The 21,734-nt window shown below is 54.9% G+C and overlaps 1 protein-coding gene across 1 annotated transcript; it reads right to left on the reverse strand.

Annotated features, from left to right (window-relative positions):
* Positions 1–1,856: 1,856 nt before the first annotated feature.
* SIX3 (SIX homeobox 3) lies at positions 1,857–4,655 on the reverse strand. The gene is made up of 2 exons (XM_069583417.1): positions 3,874–4,655; positions 1,857–2,049 (listed from the first exon to the last, which is right to left on the reverse strand). The coding sequence occupies exons 1-2, from the start codon at positions 4,653–4,655 to the stop codon at positions 1,857–1,859; spliced, it is 975 nt and encodes a 324-aa protein (XP_069439518.1).
* Positions 4,656–21,734: the final 17,079 nt, after the last annotated feature.

Raw genomic sequence — 21,734 nt, forward strand, 5'->3', positions numbered from 1 at the left:
TCAAGGAGACAGACAGCCATAAGGCCAAGTCATACAGTCACATAAACACACACACAGGTGGTAAGGAGGGGTTCCATCCTGATTCTAGGCCCTAAACTCCTCAAACTACCTCCTCACCCAGCCTACAGTAGTCCCCCACCTCCACCCCTCCGTAAAGAAGACAAAACCTATCAGTTCCACTCTAGATTTATGCTTGCATTTGGCGACCTTGTATATTTCCCCTTTAAATTTAAAAAAAAAAAAAAAAAGGGCAGTAACAACCAAAAGACACCAACTCGCTCCCAAAGACCCACCGGGGCCAAGACAAGGCTACAGTTCCCGGGGATCTAGGCCTGGCATCTGGTGCTAAAGAAACTGGCCGTAGTCCCCTCTCCCTGCACCGTCTCTGCCTTTTCTCTCAGGATTCAGCTTTGGGTCTTTTCCAAAGGGCCTGTTCCCATCTTTCCACCCCCTCCCCTTCTCCAGGAAAAAATTCAGATTCAGCCTTAAAATTCTGCCCCAGCTTCAGTGGCTGCGTAGCGGGAGTGGAAGCAAAGGCCAGGCCGCTGCACCCCGGGGGCTGCGGCACAGTGGTGGACAAAAACACCAGTCTCCGGGGAGTGATAAGAAAATGGAGAATACTGTATTTGCTTTAGAAAGTTTTTACATATAGATAAACACGCAGTTAAGATAACAGTAAAAGCGCCCTACGGGGAGTGAGAGATACCTCCAAAGCAGCTAAGAAATACTTGAAATAGCTTTTGCATAAGAATACTACAGTCTCACTCTCCGCTTTGCAAGCGACAGGGTCCCTCTTCCTCACCCAGCCCACCAGGCCACGCCTTGACTGCCAAGTCGACGCCAGGAACATCGAGTGGGAGGAGAACCCCAAAAAGGAAAGAGACAGGTGAGTGGGGAGGGAGGAAAAAGGTGGGAGAGAAAGAAAGAGAAAGGGAGAGGAGAAAAAGCAATATCATATACAGGCAATTTCTACACATATATTACAAACTGGGAAAATGACCGATCATTAAGATATACATAATTCATATAAAATTTTGAAATAAAAATAAAAATCTGTTACAGTCATAACTATTCTTTTTCCACATTTATAACCAGTACCCACACAGGCAGTGACAGAGTGGAGAGAAAAAGGTGCTTAACAAGAAAATGATTGTCTGCTGAACAAAAAACAGAAGATTGCATTTTGTTTGACCAATACTTGGACTTAAAAACAGAGAAAGAAAGAGAGCAAGAGAGGAAAAAAGAGAGAGAGCAACAAAAGGCAAGAAACATTTGCTATTTCCCTCTCGAGGAGTTCTTTTTTTTTTTTTTAAACAAATTCCGAACGGAGATAGCGGTTTTATTTTCTTCTCTTTTTGTCTGTTTTGCTTTTGGCGTCTTGTCGTCGTGGTGGCGGTCGTTTCTGTATAGTCGACTCTTTTTTAATCGTTTTTAACTAGAGAGAGTATTTTCCCAGATACAAATAAATCGTCATGCAGGTGGGGTGCCGGGTCCGTGGGAACCGAAAGGAGAAGCCGTGCTTGTCCTAGAAAGTATACAATTGTCACCTCTTTTACGTTGTCTGCCCGCCGTATCAGCGTTTGTGACTGTCTGTTGGCTGTCGCGGTCCTTTGGGGTGGCCGTGGTGGTAGATGGTGGTTGGGAGCTGTTGATGGTTTGCGTTTAACTTGTTATTTTTCTTGGTTTTTATATATTTTTGGCTGGAGTGGAAGTGTGTGTGTGTGTGTGTGTGTTTAGGTGTGTGTATGATCGTGTATCCTGATTTCGGTTTGTTCTGGGGGTGGAGGAGAAAGAGGAGGCGGTCAAGGAGGAGGAGGGGAAGGAGCGGGGAGAGGGGAGGAGGGCGGCCTCGGGTATCATACATCACATTCCGAGTCGCTGGAGGTTACCGAGAGGATGGAGGTGCCGGTGTCCGCGCGCTCCGTCAGGCTCGACACGCTGGTGGTGGGGCTGGCCGCTGTGGACGGCGACTCTGCCGAGCCATGCGTGGGGCATCCGGGCTCGGCCAGCGAGCGCATGCCGCTCGGTCCAATGGCCTGGTGCTGGAGCCTGCGGGAGACAGAAAACGGCGCGCGCCCTGACACCGCGGCCCCAAGGCCCGGTTCCGACAAGCCTCCACCCCAAGCCCGCGCTGCCGGGAGCTGAGCCTGCCGCCCCCCCACCCCCACCCCACCAACCCTTGCTACTCCGCCTTCCGCAACCCAGTGCCCTTCGCCACCGCCCCCTGACTCCGCTGTCTACGCTCATCCCCCTCCCGCGGCACCTAGCTGATCCCGAGCGCAGCAGAGCCTCCCCCAGCGCGGTCTGGGCTCCCGTCTCCCTTTCCCCGGGGTTCTCTGGGGTCTCCCAAAGCTTCCCAAATCAGGCTGGGCCTCGGAGGAAGAGGTCCAACCCCAGGCCGGCCGCCTGGGGAGGCCTGGGTTCTTGCTGTGAAAGAGGCCCAGCCCCAAAGGGGCAGAAGTCAGGGAGAGGCAGGATGTTTCTACTTCCCCAGCCCCCGGGACTCTTCAGACTCAGCTGGCTGTCCCTGGAGCAGACAGATCCCCTCCCTGCCTCCGGCTTCAGCTCCCCCAAGCACAAATCCAGAGCTGCCGGGTGCTAGCTCACTGGAGGTCCTCCCGTGGAGGACCGGTTGGCTTTGCTCTCTGGATCCCTGAGCAGAGCGCAAAATCGGGGGAAGAGAAAATGGTGAAGCTGGGAACAGAACAGCGGGGGAAGAGGAGCGAGAGAGAGAAAGCAGGCGACAGAGGAGGCAGGAGGAGACTGTAGAGCCGTCTTTGGCTGCCCCTTCCCCCCTCCAGGCTGCCAGTACCTAGTCTCTCTGGAGTTCTCCCCACAAGGAGGCCTTCCCCTGGTCCTGGGCGCTGCCCTCATCGGACGAAAATTTGGCTCCAAGGGCATGGGTGAGAGGGCCAAAGGTTCAGGCCTGGGCCACCTAAACCGGAAAACACTCCCTCCAGGGATTCACACCCAACCCACAGCCCAGGTAGCTGTCAGCAGCTGCGGCCTGGCTCCCTGCATTGCATTAGGCCGGGGCACACCCAGGCGGGCTCGGGGATACAGGCTTCCCCTCGGGGTTTCACCCAACTCTCTCCTTCCCCAGTTCCTCTCCACTTCTTTATTTGCCTCCCTACTTCCCCCAGGCCCAGCTCTGCTGACAGATCAAGCAACTTTGTGACTTTGTGGCCAACTTGCCGGGGCAGCAAGGCAACTTCTGTTCCTGCTTATTCCCTAACTTAGTGGACCAACAGCATGTTCCTTGGCTAAGGCAGGAGGGCTGCACCGACACCCACACCCGCTCCACTCCCAGCCTGGTCTCCAGTTGCTGGTCAGACAACTTGCAACGCCTTGAGAACAGGCCTGCTGCACGGTGGCCACCCCGGCCTTTCCCCTTTGTGGCAGGGACCCAGTTTAATTTCCTCTCTCAGACGTTCGTGGATTCCTCCCAGGGTTTTTGCAGTGCGTGGAAGTAACAGCCAGTTGGTAAGGAGCTCTTTCCTTCCTTCCCTGTCTGCAGGCTCCAGCGGAGCCCAGAGCCGGATCCCGGGCTGATAAGGCTGGCGCGGGTGCGGCGCGGGGCTAAGGCTCCCAAGGACACGACCCAGAGGTTATAGACACTCAGGACCTCATACACACTCTCCACACTGACAAGAGCCCCTTCAGGGCAAAAACAGCCCCTACGTTCACGCTCGCCCTTCTTCCGCGCTCCCAGGCAAGCGGAAACTTTCTCCAAACTGACCAAGAGGTCTAGGCTTCTCGCGCGCTCGGCGCCGCTCGCCTCCTGCCTCCTGTCCGCTCAAGCCTCTTTCCCATCCATCTCCCCCTCCCCGTCCCGGGAGACGGTAGCTAGGCCGCGAGGCCCCCGCCACTGACCTGTTCTTGGCCGCCGCGGCGCGGTCGCGCTGCCTCCGGTTCTTAAACCAGTTTCCTACTTGTGTGGGAGTGAGGCCGGTGGCCTGCGCCAGTTCGCGTTTCTTGCTGGGGTTGGGGTAGGGGTCCTGCAGGTACCACTCCCGCAGCAGGCTCCGAGTCCGCTCCTTGAAGCAATGCGTCTTCTGCTCGCCGTCCCAGATGGTGCGCGGCAGCGGGAACTTCTTGCGCACGCGGTACTTGTCCACCGGGCCGAGCGGGCGGCCGCGCAGCTTCTCGGCCTCCTGGTAGTGCGCCTCGAGCCACATGGCCTGCAGCTTGCCGTGAGACTCCTTGGTGAACTTGTGGTTCTCCAGGATGTGGTAAAGGTCGCGGAAGTTGCCCGTGTGGAAGGCGACCACGGCGCGCGCGCGCAGGATCGACTCGTGCTTGTTGATGGCCTCGCACGCCCCGGGGGCCACGGGCAGCGACCAGAGGAAGCGGCCCAGCCGCTCGATGTCGCCCGTCTCCTCCAGCGTCTCGCAGACGCTGGCCACCTGCTCCGGCGAGAAGTTGAGGGTGGGCAGCTGGAACATGGACAACTCTTCCGGGGGGGCCCTGGAGCCGCCGCCGCCGCCTCCCGCTCCGCCAGCACCGCCGCCTCCCACACCGTTCCCGCCGCCGCCGCCTCCCGAGCCGTTCCCGCTGCCGCTACTCGCCAGAAGTAGGGAGCGGTGGTGAGAATCGGCGAAGTTTGGCAACAAGAAGTGGGAGGAATAGAGGTCTAGGGGGGAGCGGAACACCATGGACTGACCTGAGAGGAGAGGAGAAAATTCAGGGAGAGGAAGAGAGAGGGGAGGAAGAGGAGGAGAGGGGCGATGGGGACCAGGAGGAGGGAGAGGAGAGGGGGGAGGCGGAGGAGGGAAGGAGGGGGGAGCAGGAGGAGGGGGAGGAGGAAGGGCGTAAGGGACACCCACACCCCGAACACATCCACACACACACACACCCGCACAGCCACATAGAGAGGGAGGAAGGAGAGCGGCCCGGTGCGCGCGCGCAGAGAGCGAGCCGAGACAGAGAGGGAGAGGGGGAGAGAGCGAGCGAGAGCCAACCACCGCCGAGTCAAGATTCAGCGATTCCACAGCAATCGCCCTAATGACAACAGCCTCATAATATCTCCCCTAAATCCACAGTGAGTGCAGCATTGAAACATTTTGTTTCGCTTTTCTATTGGTCTGCGGAGTGTCGTTGTAGCGTTGCCACGGCAACAGCTGCCAATCACTGTCAGCCCTGCCAATCAATACCGAGAACGTAAGGACGGTTTTACCACTTGGGGGGGGGGGCGGGTGGGAGGGGGAGAGGAGGGAAAAAGGGAGAAGGGGGAGAAAGAGAATTTTTTTTTTAATCTTTGCAACTCTTAATCTCACCACTTCCCCTTCTCTCTCTCTCTCTCCTCGTTTCTCACTGTTTCTGAGCTCTTTCCCCTTCTTCCCCAAAGAAGTTGGTCCAGAAAATTTACAAGCCATGGACATATAGTTGTTAAAAGGGATGAGCAATTAAAGGCGGGGATTTTGTTGGGAGGTGAGAGGCTCCCCACACTGCATGAAGGCCGGGGGCCAGCCCCCAAGGAGAGGCCGAGGGGCAGAGGGGCCAGCACGGTTTGCACACGGTGTGCACGTCGGGCCGCCTCTTTCTGCCTATGTGAGCACTAATAGTGGCGAGAAAGAAAGGAGAGATGAGATCATGGGGCCCACCGCGCGCCGACCCTGGTTCCGCGGGCTGCGGCGCCCCAGGATCTCGAATTTTGGGGGGTATATGGCTCCGGGGAGCCGGATCTCAGGATCCAGGGCTCAGGAGGCCACTCTGGCCTCCCTAGGCTGAAATTTTCAGCCACATTTACCCCCAACTTCCTCTGCATTGAATCTGGTTTCTCTTTAATTGTTTCCAGTCAAGGAGCCTTGATTTCCCCTATTGCCTTATATTTTTAAATAGCAGTAGAAATAACAGTACCCTTTTCATCATAAAAGGCAGCCCACCTCTTTGTTTCCCCCCAGGTTTCAGCTGCCTCCCTAGGAGTGGTGGAGAAGGTTGGGTTGAGACGACTGAAAGCCCTCTTCCCCCTTCCCAAGATGCCAGGTAGCCCCACAACCCCCAAGGGGCTAGTGGATCTGGCTACCAACCCCAGAAGGCACTCAAACTTTGGAGGCTGCCCTGAAGAAGCAAGCAGGCCTGAAAATTGCTTGTTTGCTCACACAGTAAAGAGAAAAAAAATCCATGTAACATCATAAGCCTAAAACAAACCCCCAAAGGCCCATGAGATGAAGAGAGCCCTCCCTCCCCCTGGCCACTGCAACCTCCAGGCCAGGCAAGGGTTTTTATTCTAAGGTATATTGCGTTAAAGAACATGTAATCAGCATCTTGAGCCGGGCCTCCCTTTGTGAGGCTTCTGTAACTAGGGAAGTGTGATTTACGCAGATTTGTCGGGGTCAGTGATGTCTTTCCCCTGAGCACTGTGTATATTTAGACAGGACTCGGTTTGGTGTTAAAAAGTGTATATTTTGAATGAGTTCACACACAGTAGCCAACAATGCCCACATTGTCGGCCCGTGTACAACGTGTATTGAAAACGCAGCGTCCAGACTTCAACTAATCTGCCCTCAATAAAGCTGAAATAATTATCCTAAGCTGCCTTTCCAGAAGAAAAATCATTGAGGAATTCAAAACTTTTTTTCTTTAAAAAAAAAAAAAAAGATCTTTTCTACATTCCGATGCAGATCTGGGGGTGAGGCACTGAGACCACACCACTTTGCAAATCTCAAAGACGGAGGCGAGAAAGACAGACTGTGAGAGAATTTAAATAGGAAACCTAACGCGACTAAGACTGTAAGTGTCCCAGCCCCTAAACCCCTAGTTCTGGCCTCCTTAGGCCTTGACTCCCCCAACACCAGGCTTCCTGGGTGAGACATGCAAGCTGCTTTGGAGGCTCCACTGCAGCTGGGAGGCTGTGGGCTGGGCGAAGGGGCTAGACAGCGGCCACTCAGCCCCCAGGCAGCTAGAGTCGCTGGTCTTAAACTCGCTGACTCAGGCAGTTAAATATTCGCCCAAAGGGAAAACCTGCCAAGCCCCACTTTGTGGGGCTCCGTGTATCTCTCCCCTCCGTGAATCTTCCTCCCGGCCGAGTCCTTTTCTGCTCAGCTGAGAAGCTCTATGCGGTCGCTCCTGCGGGCCCAGAAAGAGCCCTAAGATTGGGACACAAAAACAGACACTTCATCTTTTCTTCCCGACCCTTTCTCTCCTTTCTCTCGTCGGGGAAGGATTATAGGCTGAGGGGTGGGAGGGGGAAGGGGCAGGAGGAGGAAGCGGGGGAGGAAGGAATGAAAAAGGGGAGGGGAGTGGGTATTGTGCCGCGTGTGGGGGGAGAATTCCTACGGGTGGGTTTCCGAATATTGTGTTCAACTTTTTGAAAACAGCTCGTGACCCCGAAACAGCATCCCCTGGAACCGAGGACCCAAGGCGCCGGGCGGGCGGGTGAACCCAGCCAGTCCCCTCCCAGTCCCCGCAACCCCCGCCTCCGGGTTGGGGCGACCCGGCCTCTCCCTGCCGCTGCTGGGCCAGCCCCGGAGGGAGGCTGGGCAGGTGCCGCGGGCTCTGCCGAAAGCGCTGAAATCGAAAACCGTCGCCACTCCAGGAGAACTGAAGCAAGTGGGGCTGAGGTTCAGCTCGGCGGCACCTCTGCCCCCAGCCTCAGCCAGGGAGCCTGCCGAGCCGCCGCACCCCTCCGGCGGCTTGCTGGGTGCAAAGCCGGGCGGAGGGCGACAGACAGGCGCGCAGCTTTGTGCGCCGGTCCAGGGCCAGGAGCGGCGGGGTGGGCGCGCAGCCCGGGGCTGTCTGAGCCTCCCCGCAGAGCCGAGCTCCGAGCAGCCCACCGAGCCCACCCCGCGGTCCCGCAGCTGCCAACGGCTCTCCGCTCCGGCCTGAAGCACCACGCCTGCCGCCGGGAGCCCGTAAGTTGAGAGTCCAGGGAGCTGGGGAGGGAGGCGGGGCGGCTTGTCCGCGGCACGGATGGCTGGACTGGCTCCCGGCCGAGCTGGGAGGACAGACTCGGCAGGATGTCGATCTAAGGTGCTGATGGGAGGTTGGTGGGGAGGTGGAGCGGCAGAGCTTCCCCTCCCAAATTCCTAGACGCTGGGCGTTGGGGAGGGATGTTAGGAGAAGGACCTCGGGTTCTGGGGCCCAGGCTGCGTGCCCCGCTGCTATGGGGATCCGAAGTGCTGGGCAGCGCGAGAGCCGGGAGGTGGGCCTGGGGGACGCCTGGAGGAGGTGGTGCGCAGGGGGCTCCTGCTCCCTGAGTCTCTCAGAGAAGGGAGATCTTGACGGCTAGGTCGGCCGCGGGGTCTCTAGGTGTCTTCTGCTCTCTGGCCGCTCAGACGCCGGGATCTGGGATATGGCACCAGTACAGGCCGAGGTCACAAAATTGTCACCATCGTCTCTGCTTTAATCCTGACCCAGGCGATGGGAAGGACAGCAGCACAGCTGATGAGGGGAGAAAGGGCTTTTGGGCTGGAAGTTAGCCTTCTCTTACCAGGACCTACTGGGCATTTACTTACAAATGTCATTCCCAACCGAGGCAGTCTCAACCACCAGAAGAGGTGTCTAAGATAGTCCCACGCTCTCCTAGTTTCTGTTACCGGCAAAGCCAAGGGGTCTGGAAGCCTCCGAGAGAGGAAGACCCGAGGGCTGGGGCAGCGGCACCCACTTGACCTCGCTCATCTCCATAGGCCAGTTTGTCCTGGGGGGCAACGCTTGTCCGGCCCCCAAGACTTCGGGAGGCGGGAGCTGGCCCGCTGTCTGGGCCTCCCCGCAAGCTGCAAACTGAGGCGCTTGGCGCCGACGGCCAAGGAGGGCGCAGGGGAGCGCAGCACGCAAGCGGGGAGGCCGCGAAGCCCTTCAAGGACCCCGGTTACTTTCCTTTGAATGGAAAACAACAACAACAACAACTGCTCCCTTTCCCGCGCCCCCGCCCCTCCTTAGCCGCCGGGCACCCGCGCTCCGAGTAATTGTCGACCAGGACAGTAAACACAGCTCCGTTGCCTCAACTTTCTCCATACAGAAAAGTTCCCGGCGTGCGGGGAAATTTGAATATTTGATCAGCCCCTTTGAGTGACCCTCATTAGCCTGGCGCCCTGCTAAGGCCCCGACATTGCAAGAAAGCTGCTGGGCCCGGCATTTGTATGCCTTGTTAGCGCCGCTTAATGAAGCCGCCCCGACCGCTCAAAGGCGGCCTCCCGGCTGGCGGCGCACACCTCTCGGCACCCCGCTCTGCCTAATGAGCCCCACCGCCAGCCGAAGGCCCCTCTGCCCCCCACATCCCCAAACAAGAAAAGTTTGGCTCCGTCTTGGGCCACCGTACCTCCCACTGTCAGGCCCAGGAGAGTGGGCACAAACAAGGCCTAGCTGGCTGTGGTTACCCAGCCACAAGAGAAGAGGTGGGAGACTTGGGGGGGGGGGGCAAGGGGTGGTTTGTGGCCTTTGGTTGTAGCCTAAGGAGAGCGCTGCCAACATTTCTCAAGAGGGTCAATTTCAAATCAGTCACCCCAGTTCCTTAAAGAACTGCAAGTGGACTAACCTTGGTGTGGCAGAGAGTAGATGCCCGTGGAGGGTCAGCTTTCCATCTCTTTCCTCCTCCAAATTCCTTTGGTCTCCACTGCCTAGGAGGCTGCTGCCTTTTTTTTTTTTGCAGAGATCCCGGGTATAACAGCCAGAACTGGTGTGCTAGGGCTTGGAGTTAAGGGGTGGGCACACCATCATTGCTCCCACCATCCACAGACCTCAAGCACAGTCAAATGTTATGATAGTTGACACTAGGAAAGGCAAGGTACCACAGTGCACCCTGTCCTTGCCCCCAATCCTAGCCACCATGTCTCTGCTTTTTTTCTTTCATCGCACATCGGGTCTCCAGGAGGCCTGAAAAAAAGCACTCCAGGCAAAAGGCCACTCTGCACAGGATCAACCCGCTGCTAGGGTAAGACTAAGGCTAAAACAGGCCTGAAGGAGAAAAAGAGAGGGAGACATCTGGAAAGAAGGAGGACTAAAGCACCATCTACTTCTCCTTTTCTTGGTCGGACAAGTGACATTGTTGACCAGCAAATGTCAGGAACCTTGTTAGCAGTTGGGCTTCAGTGCTTTGAAAGAGTAGACTCCTTCCCCTCTCTACCCCCTCTCTCCCCTGATGTCCCTTTCCCTGGACAGTTGTTACTCAAGGCCCCTCCTTGCTTACCCAGCTCTTGGGCTTTTAAGGGTTACTTATGGCGGGATTAATAGACAGAGCCTGGAAAGCAGGTTGCTCTCAGGTCCACACTCTGGGCATTCTGGAGGTGCCCACTCCCACACCCCCATGCCCACGATCTCTCAGACACACATGGGCTGGCCAGACTGGTAACCTCTGGATCCCATTCCAGAATGGCCACCTCTAGGAATGAGTGGCTCCATCCAGCTCTCATCCTCTGCCAAAAGGCCAGGTAGGCCTTGGGATGGCACAGCCTTCTGAATCCATCTGGCCTGCTCCTCTTCACCTCTCTCCCCCAGCTCAACTGGCATGCTCCGCCCCTTTTTCCATTCCACGACCTCCTAATTCAAGCCCAAACTGAAATCATCTCTGCCTTAGGCAAGGCAGTGCTCGGGGCCTTGATCCATGCAAAGACCAAAGGTAGGAGCCAGGAGGAGAGGAGTTGAGGCTGTTGGAGAGAAACGGGGTCCTAAGGCGGAGGGTATAACTCAGCTCTGTGGCCCCAAGGCCAGGCCCACCAACTGCTCAGGGGAGGAGGCGAGAGGAGGGGGCTAGGAGTCCGCGGGCCTCGGGACAGGAGGGACCTGAGGCGTCGGCGTGGGGGGCTAGATCCATAGGAGAGGGGCGGGGAGGCGGGGGTCGGGGGAGCGCGCAGGGCGAGGTGGCGAGGGTGGGGGGAGGTTTGCGGTCTTTAAGAGCCACACTGCTGGCAGGAGAAGCGCGAGGCCGGGTGCTGGTAGCGCCTTGACCCCGAAGGGGATTTAGCGGGAAGGGAGCGGCCGGGCTCCGGGGGCTTTGTCCCGGGGCAACCAGAGAGGCCGAGGCACAAGAATAAGGAGCGACCGCGTCTTTAAAGGCCGCGAGGAGGCGGCGGGGCTGCTGCTCTTGACTTCTGAGCGGGGCTTAGAAAGCCTGTCCCGGCTTAAGCCGAGCTGCGAGTGCTGGGCCCTGAGCGCCGAGTCCGGGGGCTCCCAGCTCCCGGCCTCGGAACCGAGGAGGCGTGGGATGAGGGGGACACTGTGGTGGCTAGAGACCTGGCAAAGTTGCTTTTGGCTCTGCAGCCGCCGGACCCTGTTGCTGAGCTGCGAGCCTGACAGGCTGCGCCAGGCATGGCCAGAGAAATAATTTTCTTTTTCCAACTTGGGCGTTTGGTTTTGTGTGTACACCACGCGCAGCTCCGGAGCCGGCCGACCCCACACGGATTCTCAACAGGTGGCCAAGTAAGTCCATTTAAGAATTCTGGTTCTCGCACCAGCTCCTCCCCGGCCCCCTTCCCTTTTCCCCTCCCCGTCCCCCCCCCCCCCCGGCAGCCCCGAATTCCCGCTGCTCCTCCCGCGGGCGAAGGCGGGAGGAGGCAGTGAGGGAGGGACTGAGTGGCACTCTCTCCCGGGGGCCCTCCGGCTCCCAACTGCAGACCAGCACGGCTCCACCCGGGACCCGCGGGCCCGATCACCCTTAGGTCGGTTATGGGCCTCGGTGCTCCGAGGCATGTAGGTGGCGGAACGCGCCGCAGCACCTCCAGAGTGTAGCGGGCCGGATGGGGACCCGGGACCCCGTGGCCGCGCGGCCTTTGTGGGGAGGAGGTGGGGACAGAAACCCACCTATACACCCTTTCTTATGAGAGCCCGGGATCCAGCCCCGGGGGAGCAGTCGCCAGCTATATACAGCAGCCTGCAGAGGAGCGTCTTGGGGGCCAGGGCTGGGGACAGGTTGGGGGAGGTGGAGAGGGCAGAAGCGGGAGAAGGAAGCAGAGAAAGGCAAAGGCAAGAAATCCGGAGCGTCCGAGTGAAAAGTCAGAAAAATGTCCTCAGAGCGCGCGGGAAACAGGCGCTCGCGCCCGCGGGTGCACATCCTCTCCCTCTCACACACACGCACTCGCACCCACTCCACACAGGTAGCCCACGCACGCGGCCTTGGCAGTGCCGGGTCTCCTGCGCCGGCGCCCCAGCCCAGCCGGGAGGGAGTCGCCCTCCTACTCCCCTTCCTCGGCTGCCAAGAACCCCTCCGCCCCGCCAACTTTGCCCCGAGACTGATTGGGGAGCTGGGAGCACCCCCACCCCTCCCAGGTCTGGGAATCAGGGAGGATCTTACCTGCGGAAAGGTAAGGGAAGCCGGGAGCAGGAAGCAGCGGCGGATAAATATTCATTAGGAAGTGTGTCTCCTTTTAAACCGCGCGGCGCGCGCTCTGGCTCCTATCTGTCTCCCTCCCTCTGTCCTCTTGTGAGGCTCTCTCCCCCTCTCGCTCAGTCTCCCCCCAACCCCCACCCTTTCCTGCGAAATGCCGGGTGGATCCCTGTCTAGCTAACCTGTTGGGAAGCCTGAGCTGCGGGCAGCGCCTCCACAGCTGTTTGCCTTCGCTCTTGGGGCGCGTGTTCCCCATCCTTCCTCCCTCCTTTCGCCCAGCCCCTTACCCCCTCCTAAATTACTACATCATTAGCTTTATTTTCCGGTGGGGGGGGGGGGGGTAACGGCGCAGCACGATGCACCTCCCCAAAGCAGGGCGAAAAGCCGGAGATTTCAGAAGCTGCCCAACTCCATCTCAACCAAGTGTAGTTTTTTTCTTCTCCATTCTTTTCATCTCCACCTCCACCCTGTACCAGCACTACTCCATCCGGATCCCCGGCTGGGTTGGCAGTGAGACTCCAGGTCCGCAGGTCCAGTGCTCGAGCTTGGGACTTCACCCTGCACTGGACGTTGGGATAGCTCTCTGAGTCCCCCTTTCCCACGTAGGTTTTCTAGGTTGACCCAGTGTGGGCAGCTGGGCAGCTTGGAATTCATGATCAGAACCCCGGGGGCGTATAGCAGGAGCCTCACCTCTCCAGGCCTCAGGGGCCCCGGGTCTTGGCCCTTTGACCGGGCCTGGGAGGCTGTATGGAGGGTGGGAGAGAGGTGGCCTCAGTTTGTGCGAATGCGCAGGAGATAGGCCGACGCACTGACAACAGCCTTTCACGAACAAACTGACCTGAAGTTAGCCGCGAATACTCATCTTTCTCACACTCACGAGAAAACACATCTACAGGATTCCAGGAACGCACCGGTCCCCGCACCATCCCTGCGAGAACAGCTTCCAGTCGCCTGCTAGCCACCCGCATTCCCATCCCAGCACGCCGGAGGCCAGCGCTCCCGCCGGCTTCGGGGACTAGAAGACGCGCGGGCCAGCAAGGCGGCGCCCGGCGGAGGGATACATCGCACGGCGGTCGCGGCCTGACCCTGACCACCCCACTTGGTACCCTTCCTGTCCGCTCCAGGCCCTTAGGCCTCTCCGAGGACTCTAAGAGATGGCGTGGCCCTTTAGGGTGCGTGGCGGTGGCAGGGGCTCAGGGTCCGGCAGCCGGCTGAGCTTGGAGCGCCGAGGTGGGGGCGGGAGGAGGGGCCGAGGGGGCGGTCCCAGGCCAGCTCCCAATTACAAATACAACCGGTCCCGGGAGGAGGCCGAGGAAGAAAGTTTCTCCCCCAAAGACGTAGATTACTCACCCTCGAGGCGCCTGGACTTTCATTGTTGGTTCCTAAAAGGTCCCCAGGATCCCGGGGCTCCCTGGTCCAGTTGGTGGCCTGCGTGGAGGGGTGCAGTGGCGCGCCTCCAGGCGACTTCGCGGACTCCCCCACCCCTCCCATTTGGCCTGGCCCGGCCGAAATCCACCAAGAGAGATCCCAAAGGCCGTTTCGACCCTTCTACCCCCTCCCCCCACCCAAGGAACAAGGCTCAGGATCCTCGGAGGATCGCCCTCTTCCTGAAAAGTTAAGATGGGGAGGTGTAAGATGTAAGAGAGGCCTAGAAGGCCCTGGGGCCGGAAAACCGTATTAACCTCGCGCCCCACCTAAAGCCCCGAATTTACACTTGCACACTTCCTCCTCTCCACGCAGACTCAGGGGGTCGCATACGTCGGAGCTCAGGCTTTAAGCTGAGTCACCTGACTGTACACGGAAAGTACATGCAATTGTACCCGAATGCACGGGAGAATTAGAGGAATACTAACAGCAGGATTGGGGTGGGGGGGAGAAATGTCCACAGACAGTATTATTTGAATGAACGGGGGCACACCCAGTTGTGCAGATGCAGACAAAAGCCGCAGTGGCCGCGCGCGGAGTGACCCCAGCCGCAGGCAGGTGTGCAGGAAGCCACATACAGGGAGAGTGGCTCGAATGAGGATGCGGAACGCGAGGCCAAGGGCTTCCTGCTAGAGAGACGGACGTTGGCTCCCCGAAGGAGAAACTTTGTTAAGCCGACTGGGTGAAACGTTCCAGATCAAGTGCTGGAGACTAGAAAGAGCACCGCATCCACCCCAAAGCTGCCCCTTTTACCTTCTTCTAAGCTGGGCTGGAGACCCCCAGAAGAGGGCAATCCAGAAAAGATTTATTTTGACCCGGATTATTTGTTATTACTGTTGGTTTATGAGATTGTGTTCTGAAGGATGAGGTGGAAAGCATAGACGCCTTCACGCAAAAGCTGGGAGATTTCTAATAGGAATGTTCAGCCCCAACCAGGGTTCAAGAAGCCAGGGGGCCCTTATTTTGCCCCCTTATTTCCCTTTATGCCAAATTTAGTTGTTAAAAAGAGCTTTAGCTAGCTGCATCCTCTCCTACCTTCACCTCCACCCCAATTCCCTGTATATCAAATCCACAAAAGAACACTCCAAAGCAAACTGAATTATTTGGTTTGTCAGACTGATTTTCTTGGTGAGATATTGTGAAGTTCTCACTCCCTATTGCTCAGTTCCAAACAGAACCTACTGTCCTGGTCAACTTGGAAGTCAGGAAGGGGGATTTCCAGAGTAGCTCTCCCAAAAGGCGAATGCACAGGCTTGATTGTGGTTTCAGCTCTTTTTGCTTGCCCCCGTCCCAGTAAACCTTCCAGATAGTAGCCACCATGGTTTTCCTGCAGAAGAGGCTAGCACCCTGGGTGTAATGGTGCCCTTACATCCACTTCACTTCCCTCCCTAAATCTCTCTCTAAAAGTAGAGAAAAATAGGATGGGGAGGGAGGAAGAGGGTTTTCTGGGCTAGCAAGTAGATGTCCATCCTGCAAGGGGGTAGAGGAAGGTTCCTCTTGTGAAAAAGAGATGAGCTATTTTGTAAACAGGGAAGGAGGGCAGGTTGAAGCAGATGTAGTTGCCCTAGAAATGTAGAGGGTAGAGTAGGGATTTGAATAGGAAAGAATGTCTTCCCTTTTGGGGTCAAACCCTCTGCCCTTTCTCCCCCTTTACTTAATTCCTGGAAATTTTAGCAAGAGTTGTTTTGAACAATAGTGAATCACTTTAAAGTCTGTTAATGTTTCTTGGAAGGGCAGTTCCTTTCAAGACCTTTTTCTTTCTCCAGGTCTGTTTTTCCTTATTCTGTAATAAGGGTCCACCTGCTGTTGTACCTCAGAAGGAGACTGTGGCAGAAGGGGTCGGGGTGAATAAAGGGACCATTGCTCCCACACCCGAAGCGTAACTTCCATTCCCTGTAGCTGAGATTCAGGACATGTGGAAGCAAACTCCTTGCCCTTGGGGCATTTCTTTCTCCCCTTTGGATAGTTTATTTAGACCCTTTCCAATAATAAATAACAGTCAGCATTTTAGAGTTGGAGATGTTGGCTATTACTTACCAATGAATTCTACAAGATTCTCCAGACTCTGCTTGTTTGATTTAGAAAACTCCGGTTACATAGCTAAGCTCATTGCAGCATTTATCACTCAAGCAGAAAAGCAGCTCGTTTTCTCATAGCCCCACATGCCCCATGTACACTCACTGGAGCGAATTTATTTTACTCTGTGTTTCCTAAACGCCCTTGTCACCGCTGCCCAGCCACCGGGCTCAGGGTAAAACTAGGGAGGTTTGTGACCTCTGGAATGGGGGTGCACTGTGTTGTTAGAGTTTTTTGTTGTGATGAGTTCTTAGTGATTGTGAGCTCCTCTCCCTCCCTCCCTCCCTCTCCCGCCCCAGCCTCTCCCTCTTTCTCCCTTTCCTTGGTCCCAAATGAGCCAACGGTGGTTGCACGCGTCTTCCTTACGAGAAACCCGCCGCTCAGATGGAAGCAAACCATTTCCGCTGCCCGGGGCAAAGGGCTGAACTTCGTGGTCCAGTCCAGTGCTGCGGTGGGAAAGTGTGTGTCGGGGGCGGGGGATGTCTATGCGGGTGGAGGAGGGGCAACCATCACCTTCCACAATAAAAATAACCAGATGCCCCTTTAATCCCTCCCGTTAACAGTGTCCTTGCGCCAGAGAGGCCGTCTCACCTCCAAAGGCGTCTTCACCCCCGGAGGGCCCAGGCTTCCAGCCACAGCCCGGCAACTTTGGGCCCGCGCGCCCAAGAGGAGGTGCTCCGACGGCAAAAATCCCATACCTTTTTAACTACAGTGATTACTAAATTAATAGCAGGCACTAAGACAGATGTCAAAACGTCTTGAAAATGTTTATCTGTGAATAATTGAGAAGGTGGTGGGACGCATTATCTGATTGTGTAATGAAATATGTATGAGGAACAGCTGTTTGCAACAGTCCCCTCCCGCCGCCTCCTCAGCCGGGGCCCTTCTCTTAAAAGCAGGAGTCTCGGTGAAGTTGGTTGCCCACTTCCGAACACTTGGGAGCCCGCTGGGCCCCTTCGGGGCTGCTGGCAGAGCTGTGGTTCCAGCGCGCGCCGGGGACAACTCGCTTCTTGGCGGAGGACATCAACGAGGAGTCACCCCTCGGCCTCGCTCTTTTGGCTTTGGTGGCGGGGTGAGGCTGCCCCGCCAGCCGACCTGGCCTTCGTGCCTTCGGGGCGGGCAGCGGGCTTGACTTGCCCGACCCAAGGAGAGCGCGGGCTCCGGCGGCGGCGGAGGCCCGACCCTGGCTTGCGCCCCGGAGTGGGGCGGCCTGCTCCGAGGCGAGGGCCTGGAGTCAACGTGGGGTGGCAGGGCTCCCAAGGGGGCTTTGTTTGGCGCCGCGGCCACACCGCGAACTTCCTTCCAGTCCCCAGCCGGTCCCCACCCCAAACCCGCGCGCCGGCCGCGTTCCGCCCAGTCCCACGCCCTCCACTGGGGCGCGCCAGCAGTTCCCGGGCGGCGTCAGCGGCTCGGGGCTGTCGCCCGAGGCAGGCCGAGTCCCGCTGGGCCCAGCGAGGAGAGTTCCGAACGCGCAAGGCGCCGAGAAGGAGCTCGCGGTCTTTCTGAAATTCTGGGACAGGGGTCGGTAAGGCCGGGGAGGGGGCCGAATGAGGCGCATGGCCTCGGCGGGAGGCAGAGGCCCACGTCCTGGTCTCGGAAGGGAGCGGGCGGCCTGCGCCGCCGCCACTCGCCCCGCAGCCGCCTGGCCCCGTCCCCCTGCCCCAGCCAGGCAGAGTGGCCGCGGCACGGGACTTAGAGGACGGCTGACCCTCTAGACTTGGACCTTGAACGCGGCGTGGGCAACATCCTAGACCTGTGACCCCTTGTGGGCGTGATGTTTCCCTCTCCGAGTTCCAGGCGCCGCGTATCGCGGCGAAGGGTGCCCTGAGCCCGCGGCCGCTACTCGCGGCCCCCAACCGGGCTATAGGCCCGCCCGCGCCTCCCGCCTTTGCGGCCTCCCGAACCTGGCGACCCCGTCATTCGTTCCCGGCGTCCAGCCTTTGGCCCCACCAGCCCTTCGGGCACCGCCGGCCCTGACCGCTCCGGGACCGGAGAGCGGAGGAGCTGCGGCTCCCGGGCAGCGAGCGTCTACGAGGATTCCACCCGCTGCCTCTGAGTCGAGATGCGCTCGGGCGTTATTTCTCGGGCGTCCCCCCCCTTTTGCCTAATCCCTATGCTTTTATTCTAATCCCACACATTACTGTTAATCTGTAATGATACCGCTTCGGAGGTACCTGTTGCATGGGAGGCACGGTAATTTGTAGCCTTGGAAACAGTTTGAAATAAAGATTATAAACAGTGATGTCAACTGTGTTTATTTTCAGCGCGGGTGGTGGGGGAGGGAGTTGGGGGCCTGGCAGGCCCGGGGCGGAGAGGACGGAGTCTGGGGAGAAAAGGACCAAGGCGCGTGGGGCAGAGCTGGGTGAGCAGGAGTCCGGGGGCGGGCGAGCACCTGACCCCGCTCCACTTGCTCCCGTCGGTGCCTGGTGTCTTTTTGAGCTTTTCCTTTTGGCAAATCGCGTGGTCTTAAATCTTGAGGCATAGCGAAAGAGGAACAGTTTGCAAAATGAGGAAAACTTGGTGAACTTGAACCACTGTGTTTTATGAATTAGCATTCAGCCCGGGCCCTGCGTCTCTAGGAGGGACGTTGAAACCGCTGAGAGCAGAGAAAGCAGAGAAAGGGCGGCTTGCAGGACCCTTCAGCTGCAAGAAGGCAGAGCCGCGTCGGTACCGATTACTCAGCGCTCGGAGCTTCCTCCTCTATTAAACACACCGGCAACTGCAGCAACAACAACCAAAAATTGTTCGCACACCGAAAGCAAAATTAAACATAATTGCTTTTATTTATCTCTTGCTTTTAAATCATTAAAATATTTTTAGTTACATTGTATAAAATAGCATCCACTCTGATTATTACCTGCCATATCTGTTGATCCGCTCCTTGAGTATTCAGCCCAGAAATATTAACAAGAAAAAAGCAGATCTTATATATTGTATCTGTCAAGATATGTTACAATTTCCATTAACAAAAAAACATTATTCTTGTTGAAGAAGCTATGAAGCATATCTTTCATGAGCACTTTATTAATAATCATAGTTGTCAAAAAGAATTAGATATGCATAGATTGTAGATGCAAAGGAAATATTAGATGCACAGAATAAAATATACAGTGGGACTGAAGCATAACTATTTTTCTTTTTAAAATAAAATTTTACCCAGGTGAAAAAAAAACTGAGCTATTAAGCTTACTTAAAAGATGGCTTTGTTGGTTTAATTATACTGTAGTTATTTTATAAATATGTTTCAAAGGAAGCTTGCCATATTGCATGTCAATGAGGACTGTAAAGAAAAGCTCACAAAAGCTAATGCATACCAAATACCAAATTTTAGTCATTAGCATTCCTATTTATTACAAACTAAAGAAACCTATTAACAGACAAGAATTTCTATTTAGCTAGCATTACAATGTTTGGCCATTAAAATAAAAAGGGCAAAGTATATACGTATTTTTTCCCCTTGGAACTATACTTTCTTTTTTTTTTTTGCCTAGAAGCTCTGGTGAAATTGGAAAATGTTTTTCATTGGGGAAATACAGTTCTTACAGTGGGAATGGGCTAGAGGGACCAGAACCACTATTTTTAGTTACCGAGCTTAATGCTATTCATTTGGGAGCAAGAGCAGTGCAGGGCTGGGTCTGTGCAGCTTGTGGAGGGCTGCAGAGTTACCACAATCTGTGAGGGGGCCCTTTGTCTTTAATTTGTGTCTTGAGCATATGCAAATTATTAATTGTTTTCCCTCTGGGGGAGGGAATGGATAGCAATGGTAATACTGCTTTTGTTTGGATATTAACATTTCCTTAAATGCTCCCCAGGCAGGGTACTTCTCCCAAGGCGGATCCCCCTAGTTGGAAAGCCCACCACCTCAGTGAATACAAGTGTAATAATTCTAGAAACACAGAGAGACAGGTTTGTGTCATTTCAAAAACCTTTTGCGTTGAGCAAAAGCGGCAATTCTGTTCTCACAACAGTAGTAAATGGGTGTATAAACATATATATTTTTGAATGCTGATTTGAGAGGGGAAAGAAACTTCAACCATTCTTACATTCAGAAAATTTAAAGATCTTTTTTCTTCCTAAAATCGGGGCAGATTTTTTTTTCCTAATTGGGTAGGGAAAGAAGTAAATATTACAGGAACTGAAATGAAATGTTTGGGATGATAAGGAAAGGTTATTTTGAATTAGGTGAGGTTTTGTTAAGTGCCCAATAGGAAAAAAAAAAATAGTTATATGAGCTTGTTAAACCAAGCAACTTGAAGCATAGGTTCTTCTGGCCTGACGTTGGATTCTGCCGGCATTGGTGGACTTCTAGCATTTAAAAGCCTGAAAAAATGTAAGACAAGTGCTTCCCCAAAAGACCCATATGAAAATAGCAAGTATCAGAAGGAAGGAAGAGAATATGTGAATTCTTGATTTAAAAAAAGAAAATCTCTCTGCCAAAGTCATCAACATTTGCAAACCCCACAAAAAATGTTTAGCTTTCCAATAGTAAAGTTCACTGTGTTATGTTGGTGGGGGCAAGTTATCTCTCTTGTGATTACTCGGGCAACAATAAAGGGGGGAAAGTGTAATGATTCCTACACTGCAGACTTTCCCTGAGGGCAGTAACAAAAGTCACTGTATTAAGCAGGAAGCTTGGTGACTTAATGCTGGCAGTTTCAGAAAAAAAAAAAAAAAGTGAACTCTCTCCATTTCTACCTCGTTATGTCTGGACAAAGTGTCAGCCCCCAAGTTTCTAAAGCATATTTGATCCAAAAGTGGGGAAAATTGTTTTACATACCTAAGTGTATCAAAAAGGATGACAGTTGCCTCAAAGGCCAGATCTACAGAATTATTTGGATAATTTGACTCATCTTATTCATCCCAAATGATTAAGTCTGATTTTGCCTCCACTTCAAGAAAGCACATATTATCTAGAGGGGCTTCCCACTTGCTTCTCCCTTATCTGTGTCTTTCCCCAGCATCAAATAGCCAAGGAAGAGAAGGCTGTTTCCCATCAGTTGTGTCTGACTGTCTGTGATTCCATGGACTGTAGCCTGCCAGGCTCCTCTGTCCATAGAATTCTCCAGGCCAGATTACTGGGCACCAGGGGATCTTCCCAACCCAGGGACTGAACCCAGGTCTCCCTCATTGTGGGCAGATTCTTTACCATCTGAGCCACCAGGGAAGCCCATATTTAAACTAAGGTCATTTAAATCTTAACATGAGTGAAAGATAACCCTGCTTTCAGTTCTCTTAAATCCCATTCCAAAGAGCATATCAGGGAGACCATCTCAGTGATAAGATGGAGACCCTTTTCTCAGGGAGCTAATACTCATCTTGGGGAGAGGAACTTAGATAGGTCAGGATGGCACAGAACAGTGCTGTTCTTATGGTTGTCCAGTCTGGGAGCCCACAGGAGGGAAGCATGAGAGAAATCTTAGAAGGCTTCCTGGAAGAGGTGGGCTTTGAGCTGAAGCCTTGAATACTGAGTATGATTTGAGATGGTGAGGAGGATGATTTATAAACAGAATTACTCTACAGTTAAGATATAGTGATAGCTCTTACATAAGCAGGCATTCAAAAGTGCTTATTTAAATAAATGGGTGGAATTATTTAGAAGCCTAATAATAAATTCCTCTAAACTTTTCTCCTTTGGATGGCCCATCTACCATATTAGCCTGTTAGCATGTTAAGCTCTCTTATTTCTCCACCCATTTAATGTTGTATTTCCCCCTCATTCGGGCTGAAAGACCTTAGTTTGGGGTTACTGATGTCTAGGGCTGAATAATACCCATTGGCACCAGGCAGTGAGTGAAGGTTCTTATTCAGAGGAGACTTCTCCAGTCTTGCAAAAATGAGGGGATTCCTGCAATCATAAGGAGTTTGGGGTTTTCTTTTTAACAAATCTTCCTCTTAGGGTACCAATTTAATGTATTGTTTGAAACATCCTGGAATGCAAAATGATGAAAGGGAACTTTTTAGGTTTTTATACACA

Source organism: Ovis canadensis, chromosome 3, assembly GCF_042477335.2.
Source record: "Ovis canadensis isolate MfBH-ARS-UI-01 breed Bighorn chromosome 3, ARS-UI_OviCan_v2, whole genome shotgun sequence".
Lineage (NCBI taxonomy): Eukaryota > Metazoa > Chordata > Mammalia > Artiodactyla > Bovidae > Ovis > Ovis canadensis.